This window comes from Giraffa tippelskirchi, chromosome 2 (assembly GCF_054371585.1).
Source record: "Giraffa tippelskirchi isolate mGirTip1 chromosome 2, T2T-mGirTip1v1.2.pri, whole genome shotgun sequence".
Taxonomy (NCBI): Eukaryota; Metazoa; Chordata; class Mammalia; order Artiodactyla; family Giraffidae; genus Giraffa; species Giraffa tippelskirchi.
The window spans coordinates 170,417,069-170,430,672 of record NC_137276.1 but is presented as its reverse complement, the minus strand read 5'-3'; the positions used below and the strand labels follow the sequence as shown (position 1 = coordinate 170,430,672).

At 44.8% G+C, this 13,604-nt stretch overlaps 2 protein-coding genes across 5 annotated transcripts in view; one reads left to right on the top strand and one right to left on the bottom strand.

The window, feature by feature from the left end:
• The window catches only part of CD80 (CD80 molecule), a 25,688-nt gene extending 14,557 nt beyond the window's left edge, over positions 1-11,131 (bottom strand). The window contains exons 1-4 of one of the 4 annotated variants that reach the window (XM_081571960.1): positions 11,041-11,131; positions 9,726-9,774; positions 9,456-9,563; positions 699-1,025 (exon numbers count right to left, since the gene is read on the bottom strand). In XM_081571960.1, coding sequence (XP_081428086.1) covers positions 699-1,025; positions 9,456-9,555 — 427 coding nt within the window. In that variant the 5' untranslated portion in view covers positions 9,556-9,563; positions 9,726-9,774; positions 11,041-11,131. The remainder of the gene's footprint in view (positions 1-698; positions 1,026-9,455; positions 9,564-9,725; positions 9,775-11,040) is intronic. The other 3 variants (XM_081571961.1, XM_081571963.1, XM_081571962.1) reach the window with 3 other exon arrangements.
• TIMMDC1 (translocase of inner mitochondrial membrane domain containing 1) overlaps positions 1-13,604 on the top strand; it is a 49,500-nt gene extending 35,896 nt beyond the window's left edge. The window contains exons 7-8 of the transcript XR_014077361.1: positions 9,366-9,507; positions 10,873-13,604. The gene's annotated coding sequence lies outside the window, so the exon portion shown is untranslated. The remainder of the gene's footprint in view (positions 1-9,365; positions 9,508-10,872) is intronic.

Below are 13,604 nucleotides of genomic sequence, written 5' to 3'. Positions count from 1 at the left end.
GTTATCAAGGTTAATTCTTACCTTTTGTTAGAAGGTTTTGTTTCCAGTAAAGGCTCAAGTGGCCAGAAAGAAAAAGAAATGTGTTTGAATTTCAAGTATGAAGGAATGGCCCAGGGCTGCCACTTCTCAGTGAGGGTTCAGGTCATATCAGTGTCCTCTAGCAGGATTACCTGTGATTAAGTCGAGGCTGGTTCCTACCCTGCCCTTCCCAGTTTTCTAACATCTAACTTTGTAGGAATGACCGTTAGATGAGAGCTTCAAATCTACAATAAATATAATAGTAAAATAGCCATTCAAATACTACTTGAAAAATATTTATGCCTGTGCAGCTTTTATACCCTTCAATATACTTTATGAGAATATATTACTGAATCAAGTGCAGTTAATAGTACAACTACATCAAATCAAATGTGTCCCTTTATGATTCAGAAGGCGCTTCAGGTCATGATAGTGCTCCAGGGTGGCTATCATGAGCCTGGACTGTCAAAGTGCAAGAAATGCAACTAACAAATATTTCCAGGACATCCTGAGAAAACAAATTAGGATTTACTGTAAAACTAGAGACTCAGCCCTAAGAAATGAAGTGAGATAGACCCCTCTGGTAAAATTTTCACTTAAATCAATAGGAGTGTGTCTTTAAGGACATCAAAGACATACTCCTATTGATGGCTTATTGAAAATCAGAACGTTCCACTGACCTCTGATCATTAACGTCACTGAAGTCAGGTGCTCCACTTCATAAGACCCTCCTTTCTTGGGCTTCTGAATAACACAGGTGTAGGTGCCATTGTCTGACAGGCGCAGAGCCAGGATCACAATGCGGGGGTTACTGGTGATGTCAGTGATGGTGCGGTTCTCGTACTTGGGCCACACATGCACTTTTCCAAGCAGGACGGCCAGCACCATGTTCCCATCCTTTTGCCAATAGATCCGAAGGCTTGTCAGTTCTTCAGTGGATGTGTTGTAATCACAGGATAGCACCACTGCTTCTTTCACTCTTTTGGTCACGCTCTTTGGGATGATGCCTATGGAGAGGCAAACAAAACAAGATCTTGTGTCATTAAATGTAAGATGCCTGCACAAGCAGGAATTCAGAGTTGGCAGTAACAGAATTCAGAGTGTTGTATTTAGTGTCTAAGCAGGATCGGACAGAGTGTTCAGTTTGATTTTTTTTTTTCCGTTTGGTCTCCAGTGCATTTTTTTCCCTATTTAAATAATTGTGATTAAAACAATAACATAGATTTTACCATCTTAACCATTTTAAAATGTACAGCTCAGTAGCATCCAGTATCTTCACATTGTTGTGAAACAGATTTTCCATGCTGTATGCATTAAACTGCCCCCCCCTTTCCCTCCCTGCAACCCCCTAGTAACCACCACTCAACTTTATGTTTCTATGAATTTTACTACTTTAGATTCCGAATCATACAGTATTTGTCTTTTTGTGACTGGTTATTCCACTTAGCATAATGCCCTCAAGGTTCCTCCATGTTTTACATGTGTCAGAATTCCCTTCCTTTTTAAGGAGTGATAATGATGTTAATGACTAAATATTCCACTGTATGTATTAATATATGCCACACTTTCTTTATCCATTTGTCTGTCCATGGATAATGAGAGAGAAGTTACACTAGTTCCAAAAGAAGAAGGACTTTAGGAGACCCCAGCACATGAATGCCAAATACCAGTGAGACAGTGTTCTCGTCCCATGGGGACAGAGAAGTCATAGTTAAGGAATGTGAGGTTTTGGAGGAATTTCCCTGGTCATTCATTTTGGTGGTCTTATTTTATAGACGAGAAAACTAAGCACAGGAAAGGAAACTGCCCCAGTTTTGCAGAGAACTTCTTGAATCACTCTCCTTATTTATTTGTTTCCCTCATTTGAGACCCAGTTCTAGGATAGATAAGCCAGCACTGCCTGCTGCGAGCCAGGTCCCATCTTCCAGGACCAGCTTGACTTGTGACTTCAGACTGAAATGACTGTCCTCATCTCCATGTGACAAGACCTCAGTTATACCTCCAGACCATTTCTGCCCTATCTACCTAAACAGATGGCTATCCTGTCTTTATCTTCCTTGGCTATCTGCAATCCAAATAGCTGGTCCCCTACAACCTAACTTTGCAAGAAGGTCCCCATTTAAAACATTTGCCCATTTCCCATCAGCATATCACAGAAATTTCAGCATCCAAACTTCATATTTTTGTTAGCTCCTAAGCACTCATCAGTAGCACCAAAATCCCTGAAAGACGATATTTTCGGTTTTTTTGCTTAGAAGGCATAGTAACTTTTCCCACGCTGTGCTTGACCTAAAAACAATCCCTCCAAAACCCCAGCACTTTCACAACTGGCCAGCCCTGAAGGCCCCCAGTGCTGACATCTTCCCTTCTGTATCCTCCAGAGCCACACAGAACCCCCGGGGAGGCCCCCATCCCACTAGGATAGGGATCTCATTTCCAGGCCTGCTCTCCCTGGACAGCAGGATCATGGGACACTAGCCTGTTTCCACCTCCCCAGCCATCCTCCCCACCTATATCAGACTGGATGTGGCCCTACCGCAGCATTTAGGAAGAGAGTTTTGTGATTGCGGGTATTTTTACAGCTGTGTGAGGTACCTTAGAATGATCCGGGGCACTTCTTTCAGCAATTGTGCTGAACATTGCCAGCCCTAGATTTAGGGAATGTAACTGAAAAAGGGAGATAAATGAAAAGGTATACTTTGTTGTTGTTGTTGTTGTTCAGTCGCCCAGTCGTGTCCGACTCTTAACGACCCCATGGACTGCAACATGCCATGCCTCCCTGTCCCTCACCATCTCCCAAAGTTTCCCCGAGTTCATGTCTATTGAATCAGTGATGCCATCCAGCCATCTCATGCTCTGATGGCTCTTCTCCCTCTTCTCTTTCTGCCCTTAATCTTTCCCAGCATCAGGGACTTTTCCAGTGAGTGGGCTGTTCGCATCAGATGACCAAAATACTGGAGCTTCAGCTTTAGCACTGGTCCTTCCAAAATGTACTCAGGGTTGATCTCCCTTAAGATTGACTTGCTTGAACTCCAAGGAACTTTCAGGAATCCCTTTATATTTTAGGAGAGCATAAAATAGCTAAATAATCCAAACTCTCTTTTAAAAAAAGATATGACTAAAACAAAATGGTATGTAGAAGGATTCCTGTTGACTTGGGTTCTAGTCCCAGCTCAGCCACTTATTGATTAACCTGTTTCCTCATCTGTAAAATGGTATGATGCCAACCTCTCAGGATGATTGAAAACTTAAATTCAAATTAAATGATATAAGTGGAAAAGTCCCTAGTACCTAGCAGGTCTTCCATAAGGGTTTCCTTTCCTCTTTCTCCTTCCTCTCACCCCTAACTCGTACCCTCTGGTCTCTTTCACTCCGGGGTTATGACAGACACATGGAACACTGGTCTTACTATGGGCCAGACAGACCCCTTGACAGAAAGCAGCTCAGTCATCTGGGGTCCTAAATAACCAAGTCTTTCCTGTGCTCTGTTCCCACCCAAAAAGAATCCAGGATTTCTAATTTTGCCATGTGGTGACATTAGCAAAAAGAAATCTTAACTGAAACTGATCTGAAAATTTTCTTCACTGAAAATTTCAATGATGGTTCTTAAGGAGTTTTTGTCCAGCCATCTGAGGAGAAGTGTGGGTGTTTGTGTAAAGGTCAACAGCAAACCATCAATGGGCTCTTCGATGTTCCTATGTGAGATCCCCTCACCAGACTCTGGTGCTGAGGAAGAACCAGACTGAAAAGAGGAACCAAAAATCTTCTGGGCAATTCCCGCCAGGACCTGGCTTTCATACTCAGGGACTCTGCTACACATGGTTACAAGAAAACAGTTGAAAGATTTCTGAAGGGTTGTGTCTGCTTCAGTGGTTCTGGAGGGGAGAGGCAGGTCTCAGCATTACTGCCTGCATTGTTGGATTCTGAGCTTGCTTTGCCATCTTACAAACAGCCTAGCAGCACCTACCTGATAATGTGGGTTGAGGTTTCTGTGAGGGAATGTAGGTAAAACCTACCCAGTACCAGGCACACAATCGGGACCATTGCCTTTCCCAGACTTCCACACAGCTCCGTCCCTTGCCTCCTTCAGGGAAGATGTCCCCTTGTGGTGAGCCTTCTCTGACTCTCCCCAACCAGCACCATTCTCATGCCCCTTCTGAGTCACTTGCTCTGATTTATTTCTCTCTTGAGCTTGTCTCTAGCTGCTACATATCAGCTGGAGTTACTTTGGGGGCCATGAGAGCAGGGACTTTATCTGTTTTGCTTGTTGTCATATCTGTAGAACTAGGGCCTGGCCCAGAGCAGGTGCTCCCTAAGTACTTGCTGAATGCCTGGCTAGGCCTTAGGAGATGGGATCTGATTCCACCTGCTGTGTATTAGACCCATAACCTTTGATTAACCTCCTTGGGCCTCAGGTATAATTTCTACAAAATGGTCCTAATACTATCTCCCCAACTTACTTCCCATAATTACCACAGGGTCACATGACACCCAGTTGTAAACTGTTTTATGAACCATAAAAGCTATGCAGTTGGTTTCCCCCCCCCCCATGGGGTTGTTTCTCATGCACAGCACCTCCTGTGCCTCCTGTGTTGAGTCACGCCCAGGATGGGGCCAGAATCACTGTGGTAACCGGCTGACACTCACACCGAGTCACTGCTCCCAAGTGGCTCACGGTCACCTCTGCCTAGCTGTGAGGGGGAGGAGGAGGGAAGGCAGAGAGGGAAGGCAGCCTCACTCAGCTCTGGCAAGTCTGTGTAAAGCGCCCCACCCGCAGGGCACTCTGGGTACACTTCAGAACCCTGCCTTTCCCGACCCCTCTGCCTGCTTCCTGCCCCATCACAGCAGCTCCCCACTGATAACTCCCCAAGAGAGGGAGCTTTCTGCCAGCCAGTGTACAGTACACTAGTTTTAAACAAATAATGTACCTCTCAGAATTCAAAATACAATGGAATATTATTTAACTAGAACAGCTGTGAGGCACTGTTACTGCAACATAGATGAACCTTAAAAACATTGTGCTAAATGAAAGAAGCCAGACACAAAGGCCACATATTATATAGCCCCATTTAAAAGAAATGTCCAGAATAGGCAAATTCATGGAGACAAATTAAATTAACGGCTACCAAGAGGTGGGGTAGAGGGAATGGAGAGGGACAGCTAATGGGTTTGGAGTTTCATTTTAGAGTGATAGAAATGTTCCGAAATTATAGTGGTGATGGTTTCACTTCTTTGTGATTATACTAAAAACCACTGAATCACACACTTTAAAATGGTAAATTTTGTGTCTTTGCAGGAAAAGCAATAAACCCATGTGGGACAATTGGGAGATACGACAATAAAATTTAATGTTTAGCTTTAAAGAAATAAGAACCCAGTCTAGGAAGCCATGAGTCTCCCCTAGTCCCTCCAAAGAAGGGGGAGGCAGTGTGGACACAGTGGGCTGGCCATAGCACCCCTTCCTCATAGGTGAACCCCAGCAGTGGTCAGCAGGGCTGCACCAACACTTCTCCTAAAGGAGAAAAAATCAGGTGTCCACAGCAGCTTAGATCACCGTGTGCTGTTGTGTATCTCACTGAGGACTGTGGTGTGCTTTTTAAATAAAGGTTTTCCCTGACTCTAAAAGAAACACACATTAAATTTGGAAAGAATGAAAAATAAAGAAAAACATAATGATCACCTATAATCTCACCACCTGGAGATTTAATGGTCTGTGTGACCTTTAACACAATGGAAGTGACCTTTTGGGACCCTTCTGACTGCTTTTGATTAAGTGAGCCAGCATCCACAGGGCTGGTGTGGGCCCTGGACTAGGTGCTAGGCACACAAGGGGGCTAAAGGTATCTGCTGTCCAGCAGCTGACAAATTAACACTGGTGACCTGATTTATACACTGCTCCCAACTTTCCTCTACAGACCCAGACTATATGCTCTTTGTAAATCTGATCCTTACTTGTGTGTCTCTCTCCAAAATGCTCGGGGACTTGAACAGCTGGTACCACAGTAGTCATAGCAAGAAGCGTGGCTTTGGGGACGCCTTGGCCAGCGGCATGCAGACAGCGGCATGCAGACAGCGGCATGCCCTCTTTTCCTCTAGCCCAGTGTTCCTCATGCTAGAGACTTCCAGGCCAACACCTTTCCTGAATTCCTGGCCTACTCCTACCTAAGGTCTCTCTCCTCTCCCTAGGGCTGTGTCTCCCTGAGAGGATCCTAGCTCTGAGGAAAAGGTGCCCATATTAGACAACCACCAGTTTCTGGGGCACATGAGTTCAGTGCTTCTCCCTCTGCAGACCAAACCAGAAGTGAAACAGCAGCCCTGCTGGTCCTGCCCTGTGCAGGAAAGAGGTCCCCCTGTCCTGGGTAGCAGCGGATGAGGACAGGTGTAGCTTTCCTGCACAGGGGAGAAGAGGAGGGGGCAAATCCCTGGCCCTGAACAAAGTCCTCACTGATTATACTGACTACTCTAAAAGCCATTCTTCATGCTTTAGCAACACTGTCTTTTTCTTTTTTTGTATAATGTATCTTTTACTACTAAACCTAAAGGACTGTGGACCAGCAGCATCAATATCACCTGGCTGATTGTTAGAAACACAGACTTGCTGGCCCCTCCCCAAATACCACCTAAGCAGAAACTGCATTTTTAAAAATACATATATGGCCTTTATCTTTTACAGCAGTTTTAGGTTCATAGCAAAATGAACATAAAGTACAGACAGTACCCATGTACCCCAGCTCCCATGGGTGCAGCCTCCCCCACTATCAACATCCCACACCAGAGTGCTACCTTTGTGACAATCAATGAAGTTACACTGACACATCACTATCACGCAAAGTCCACAGTTTACATTAGACATCATTCTTGGTGCTGTACATTCTATGGGTTTTGACAACTGTATAATGACATGCATCTACCATTACAGTATCATACCCAGTATTTTCACTACTCTAAAAATCCCCTGTGCTACAGGGAACTCTGCTCAATATTGTGTAATAACCTAACTGGGAAAAGAATTTGAAAAAGACACGTGTATATGTATAATTGAATCACTCTGCTGTACACCTGAAACTAACACAATATTGTTAATCAACTATACTTCAATATAAAATAAAATTAAAAAAAAAATCCCCTGTTCTAGAAGCTGCTTTTTAAAGAGTCCTCCGGATGTTTGGTATGTATAATTAAAGTGTGAGCAGCCCTGGCAGAGACTATGTCACTCCCCTGCTTAAAATCCTTCCATGGCCTTCCAGTCCTCCAAATAACTTCCAGATCCCTGGCCTTGGAGCCCGCAGAGTCTGGTCTCTGTCTCCCTGCTGCCCCAACACTGCCCACCTTCACTTCCTTGCTCCTCCACGTCCATCACATGCTGCTCCTTCCACCTTCATCCAGCTCACTCTCACCGCCCTCCCCTCTGGCAGGGAAACATCATGTTTCTTGGTCATGCATTCATTTGAATGATTGATTCATCTTCGTCTTCATCTTCATGCTAATGACTGTAAAGTCCATGAAGACAAAAGCCAAGGCAATCTTGCTAACAGCTTGTTCCCAGGACCAAGAAAAGTGTCTTGTACATAAGAGAGGCTCAGTGTTTGTTGAATACACAAGTGGTTAAACCAGAAAATGAGTCCCCCACCCACTGACTCATCCTCGTCTTTGTGCATTTGTCCGTGCTACGGCTGTGCCCAAGTTCTGCTGCGATCCCCATCCTCCACCACAAAGCCTACCCGCTGCCCCCCACCCCGCCCCGCCCCAACCTGGTCCCGCCTTTCCCAGGTCAGGGTCGCTTACAGTCAGAGCCAGGCACAGAGCCAGGCACTTCTCTGCTCTTCACTTGCTTGCAGATTAATTACTTTTGCCTTCTCCAGCTAATATACTCAAATCTCTTTGAAAGCAGGAATCTGAGGCTCAGTTTTTCAAGGTCCATCTTTTACACAGTAGGTGTTCAGATGAAAGAAGCTCATGGATTCCTTTGTTGACTCAGTATAGCAACAATAAAATCTGGATGTAACTGTACAAGGTGCTTTCCAAAATATCTTTCTTTAGCTCAAAGTTCATTTCCTTCTATTTGCCTCTAATTTTTCTAGTATAATTGCTAAAGTCTTGGTTTTAATTTTCTTTTTATGTTTTCTCTCTTTTTTATTGTTTGTTTCTTTCTCCTCACCCCTCCCCCACCTGTTTCTCTCTTTCTCACACACACACACGCATGCTTGCACACACACCACATTTCTAGGAAGCCTGTAAATTTACTTTTAAATCTTTTAAAGCTCATTTAGACTCCCCAGAAGACTGTAGATTGGGAATGCTGCCTTCAACTACCCAGAAAAAAAATTGTAACTGTTGGAAATATTACTGTCAAATATATGCAAAATCTGATGTATAAATTGCGAAACTTGAATCATGGTTCTCTTGCTTCAGCAACAGTGCAAAATAGCAATTTCAGGACAGAAAATGTATAAATACCTGCATTGTAGTCATCTTTTTGCTACTGTGCCCACCCCCCTGTGCCCCCGCCAGCCCCTCCACCCGCGAAGTCATTCTGGGTGATGGCTGCAGTTTAAGCAAGCAGAGCTTAAGACAAGATCCTTTGATATTTGGTTCTTTGAAGACTAGGAAACTGTGCAGGAGGCAAAACCTCCTCTTTATTTTGAGGAAACCAGGCGGTATGCTGCTCAGCAGAAAAGCAGATCTTTTATTTGTTCTGCCTTCAAAAAAAAGTCAGAGCCACCCTGTCAGCAGAATCAGCACCACCCTTTCCAACAGCCCCCCAAATTCAGCACCTGAGCTGGAAAAAGGCTCCAGAAGTCAAAATACTCTTTGTAGGACGCACCTGAAATACCTATGTAGTAAGTTAAAAGTAACTCAAAATATGATTTGTGCTAAATCTGATACTACCTAATGTTAGATGCCAGCATTGACAAAGGGCATTGGCACCTAAAGCATAAAAGTAAATATTAAGAGAAAATTTTAATAAGAAAAAGACTGTATGTCACCACTACTTTCTTTTCCCCCTTCAACTTGGAAAGATCATTACTGTTCAGTTTTAGAAGCAGAGGATGTTAGCTGTGTTGTCTCATGGAAATGTAGCCCAAGGCCAGTGTGCCCTCAGGGTGTCACAAAACCGTAAATGAGCATCTAGTGGAGGAGATCACAACTCTAAGCTGTCCTTCTGAATTGGCTTTTGGTTTTGTTAAAATAACACGGCCCCACCTTTCCTTTAAGGTCTGTGTTCCTGAACTAGCTTGGCCACTGGCTTGTTGTGTGATCGAGGACAGGTCCTTTAACCTTTCTGGACCTGTTTTCTCATCCCTAAAATGGACTGAAATACCCTGAATGTCCCTTCCCTCTTTCAGGGCGACAGAAGGAGACAGCACAGAGAACACCATGTCCTTTCTCTAAACCCCAAAGTGGTGGACTCAGTCAAGTTCCTGGAAGTTGCTTACCTGAACAGGAGTGAAAAAGACCAGCGAGCACCAGGAGCTGAGAGAGCCAGAGGTATGGGCGCTTGGGTGGTAGTGTTCCCCACTTCATTGTGTGACCCATGGCTTCTGCTGGTGAGGATGGAAAACAAAAGCAAACAGTTTCAAGCCACGTGAGAGCTGGCACCTCACAGCTTACACGAGGCAGGGCAGAAGACAATTCAGTTGTCCCCCACACAGAGGGTTCGCCCGTGATGTTTGCAAAACACACTGAGGAGATGCTGGTTGGAGTACCTGGGTATCCAGACTCCTAAAATTAAAAGACAGGATTTATCTTCACAACCTGAAAAGGAAAAAAAATAAAAGTCATCCGGGAAGGAAGATTGGCCCACTGTGGGTTGTAAAACCTTAGTTTACTGCCTGAAACAAGTCAGGGATTGTAATCTGAGCAGCCTCTAAATCACAGCACAATCTTGAGGGGAAAGCAAGAGTTGACGGACATTTGAGGAAGTGACCCTGCCTTACGCATGTTCTAAGAACCAACCACTGCTCTCCCACTGCTGGGAGATGTTGAAGACTGTTAGCAACAAAGAGAACTAAAAGGCCCCAGACACCAGCCAGCCAACCCATGAAAGCTCGGACCCTCTTCAGAACATATCGAGAAACACAGAGCACCAGGGAGGGCATATTTTGTCCAAGGCAGTACTTAAGTCATGAAACTACTTCTTTCTTACTATATTAACACAGAAAAAGAAATGTTTCTGTTTTTCAATCCTTCTACACAAAAACTGTGTCTTAAAGGGGTAGAGGATTTCAGTCAATGGAAAAGCGTCAGTAAAAGGGGAAGAGAAAAGACATACAGAAATCATTACTTGGTTATATTATGTACTATAATGTGAGCAAGCTGATTTTTTTTTTTAGCGAATATATTAAACATTAGGAATAAAAATGAAAGCTGTGCTTTGATGTGATCCTCTCAGATTCCAACAGAGACCTAGTCTGGGTGCTACCCAGATGTTTGGGACCCTTCTTGGGGAACCACCCCAGGGCTGGTCTGTCAGCCACACCAGATTGTCTTATCAGCCACACTGTATTTTAATCAGAATTAGCCTGGACTCACTTATTCACCAGAATTTTACTGGTTTTGGAAAACTCAGATTCAGCCTGAAAAATTAATATTTTCTACCATCTAGGGCCATAACTGATGCCCAGGCTTTGCTGGTGGATCAGGCAGTAAAGAATCTGCCTACAATGCAGCAGACCCAGGTTCGATCCCTGAGTTGGAAAGATCCCGAGGAGAAGGAAATGGCAACCCACTCCAGTATTCTTGCCTGGAGAATCCGCTGGACAGGGGAGCCTGGCGGGTTGTAGTCCATGGGGTCACAAAGAGTCAGACACGACTAAGCGACTAACAGTTTCCACTTTCCTTTCCACCATCTAGAGTCATAACTCTGATAATGATTCTCCAATATGATGGAATAAGAGACCCCCAGAAGGCCCTTTGAGGGGAAAGGATCTTGGAGGTATGTTTGTTTAAAAAGCAGTCAGGTTGTTGGTAAGTAGATCCACCAAGCTATCCCCATATTAAGCTAATAGTAAATGTACTTACTTGCCAAAGAACAATTCCTCTTGTGTTAAAAATCAAAGGATGAGGCTCCACTTCTGAGATGTTCCTTTCTTGCTGTCTTCAAACTAATGGCAAGTCACTCAGTTTTTCTTCGGGTGATATTTCACAGAGGTGGCATTTCCCCTCCCAACTTCCTTTTACTTGATAGAGAACTCTGATGTTCAGAAACATTTAAGTCTGACCAAGGGAAGAGCATAGTGTTCTTTATGTGCAATTTGAGGAAGCTCCCTCTGCTGTCCTGTTTTGTCAGTTCCCTTCAGATGGTATCGCAGACCACACAGCCACTCTCCCTCACCTGCCCCAGCAATGCCTTAGTATCAAGGGGAGAGGAAACTGCATTGGGCCACCTGGGGGAGAGGTTAGAAAGGTTCCCCATAGTGGGAGGGGCTGACCCACCAACTTTGGGGGTAGACAGTATTTGAGCCATAAGGCTGGCTGTTTCTGTGCCTTTTCAAGTTTTGTTTCAGCACCCAGAATTACCCCTCCCTAGTCACAGTCATGCCATTGCAGGAGTGGGCCATCCATCTCATGGGTAGTGGAAACTTTGGGAGAGTGCCTAGCTTACACCCCCTACCCCCACCATCTTTACAGAGTGGTTGGACAGTGTATCCTACTAGCCAAGTTGGACAGTGAATCCCAGTCACCCTAGCCTGGTACAGTAACCCTCGGGTAAACACAGTGACAGAACCAAAGGGTGAGGTGAGGAAGATTTTAGTCCTCCCCTGCTCATTCCAACCAGCCTGCTACTCCTGTGAAGAGTTCTAGAGCATTTCATGGGTAAGCATCCAACCCACACTGGTCCAGTGGGTCTCTTTTGCACCCGTGGAACCTGATAGCACTTTATCTGGCCCATGCCTTTCTCAGTTTGTTTCTGGCACTTGAGACTTCTCTGTTGCCTTCACATCAGATTCCCTTGGAAAGTCTGCACTCAAGCATGTGCAACTTGGAAATATGAGGGACTTAGAGCCAATGGGGCTACTCTTGATCCAATGGGGCTGGAAGATGATGGATAACTGCTTTCCACTTTCATCACCCAGATGGGGAGTTGAGAGAAACATTTCATGAGGTTTTCCAGAAGGTCCCAGTGAGATGGAGTACCAGTTGCCTGAAACAGAGGCCAGCATGGTGAGGCACCCTTGTATTGGCCTTTCTTCCTTCCCTGTGTCAAATCCCCCTGTCCTATACCACCAGACTCACATCCCCAGTCATCTAGGGCTTTGTAACTAGCTTTGCTTTCTGGAGAAACTAGGCTTAAGGCAGGAGGGACTTCATGTGGTAGATACACAGTGGCTTCCCATCTAAAATAACTGGGTAGAAGTAGAAAGGTGACTCCATTTAGAGGAAAAGAAAATGATAGGAGATGTGCTATATGAATGTGATAAATGCACTTGGCTTTGCCCCTAAACAAAGTGATCTCTCTAAAATGGTGATTCAGTCTATCCTCTCTCAACCTTAGAACTGTTTCACTCTCTTCATGCAGATAAAAGCCAGCCTGAGCTAAAACTGTACCACAAGGCAGGGTTGGGCTGGTCTAACTAGGGCTACTGCAAAGTCTTTGCATATTGTGTACTCGGGGTCCAAGGTGCTAGGACAGCTTTTGTGGTTATTTAGGACAGCTTAGGTGCTGAGAAAACCTCTTTCCCATGGTGGACTCTTCTGTTGCCAAAGAAACAAACCCATTTTTGCATTAACAAAAAATTTCAGGAAGTTGTGTCTTGGATTTTTCTAACAAGACTGGTTGCAATCTCAGCAATGAAGAGTCACAAGAAGCTCTCTGACCTCTGTTTCAGGTCAGTTCCCCTGGGCAACTACCTGGCAACCAGCACCCTAATTGCCCTGGACTGTGGTTGCAGTGAATTTCAGCCTCTCTGTGGAGCCTCTCTGACTCTCGTTCTCAGCTTCATTTAAATCCACCTGTATAGCCTGCACCCAGAATGGGGTGGCCAGACCTGGGCTTTAAGACTATGGTGCTCCCGAGTGGTGCCACACTCTGCTAAAGCTGGTGGTAAAGGCCATCAGTGTGAGAGTGGTAATCTCTTGTTCTTTGTACACTGTCACATTCTTTCTGATTCACGGAGATGGAAATCACCAGAGTTCTTTAAATGAAAAGAGAAGTGGACATTAAGAGCTAACCCTGATCTAAACTGAGGGCTCTTTCCCTGTTGCCCACTGCCCCTCTCCCTTCTGCATTTGGGGCTCTACTCTCTGCCTGAAAATCTTGACTTCACCATAACTTCCTGTACCACCTTTCCCATCCTCTCTGCCCATCCAAACATCTTCCTTCCCTAAAGGAGTATTCCAAAAATCACTTCCTCAAGAATCTCTCTTTGACTCTTCTAATCCTCATCTGCTCTTTCCCTCCTCTGAGCTCCTAATGTCTGTACCACTCCTTTGCCATCAAGCCAGTTCCCCCAAATTTACTGAGTGCCTACTGTATGCCTAGAACTGTATCATGTGCTGTGGATGCAAAGGTGAACAGAATGGGAGAGAGATAAGAACAAGATGGACAGACCCTAAGAAAAAAAAAAAACAATCACAGAAAAAGA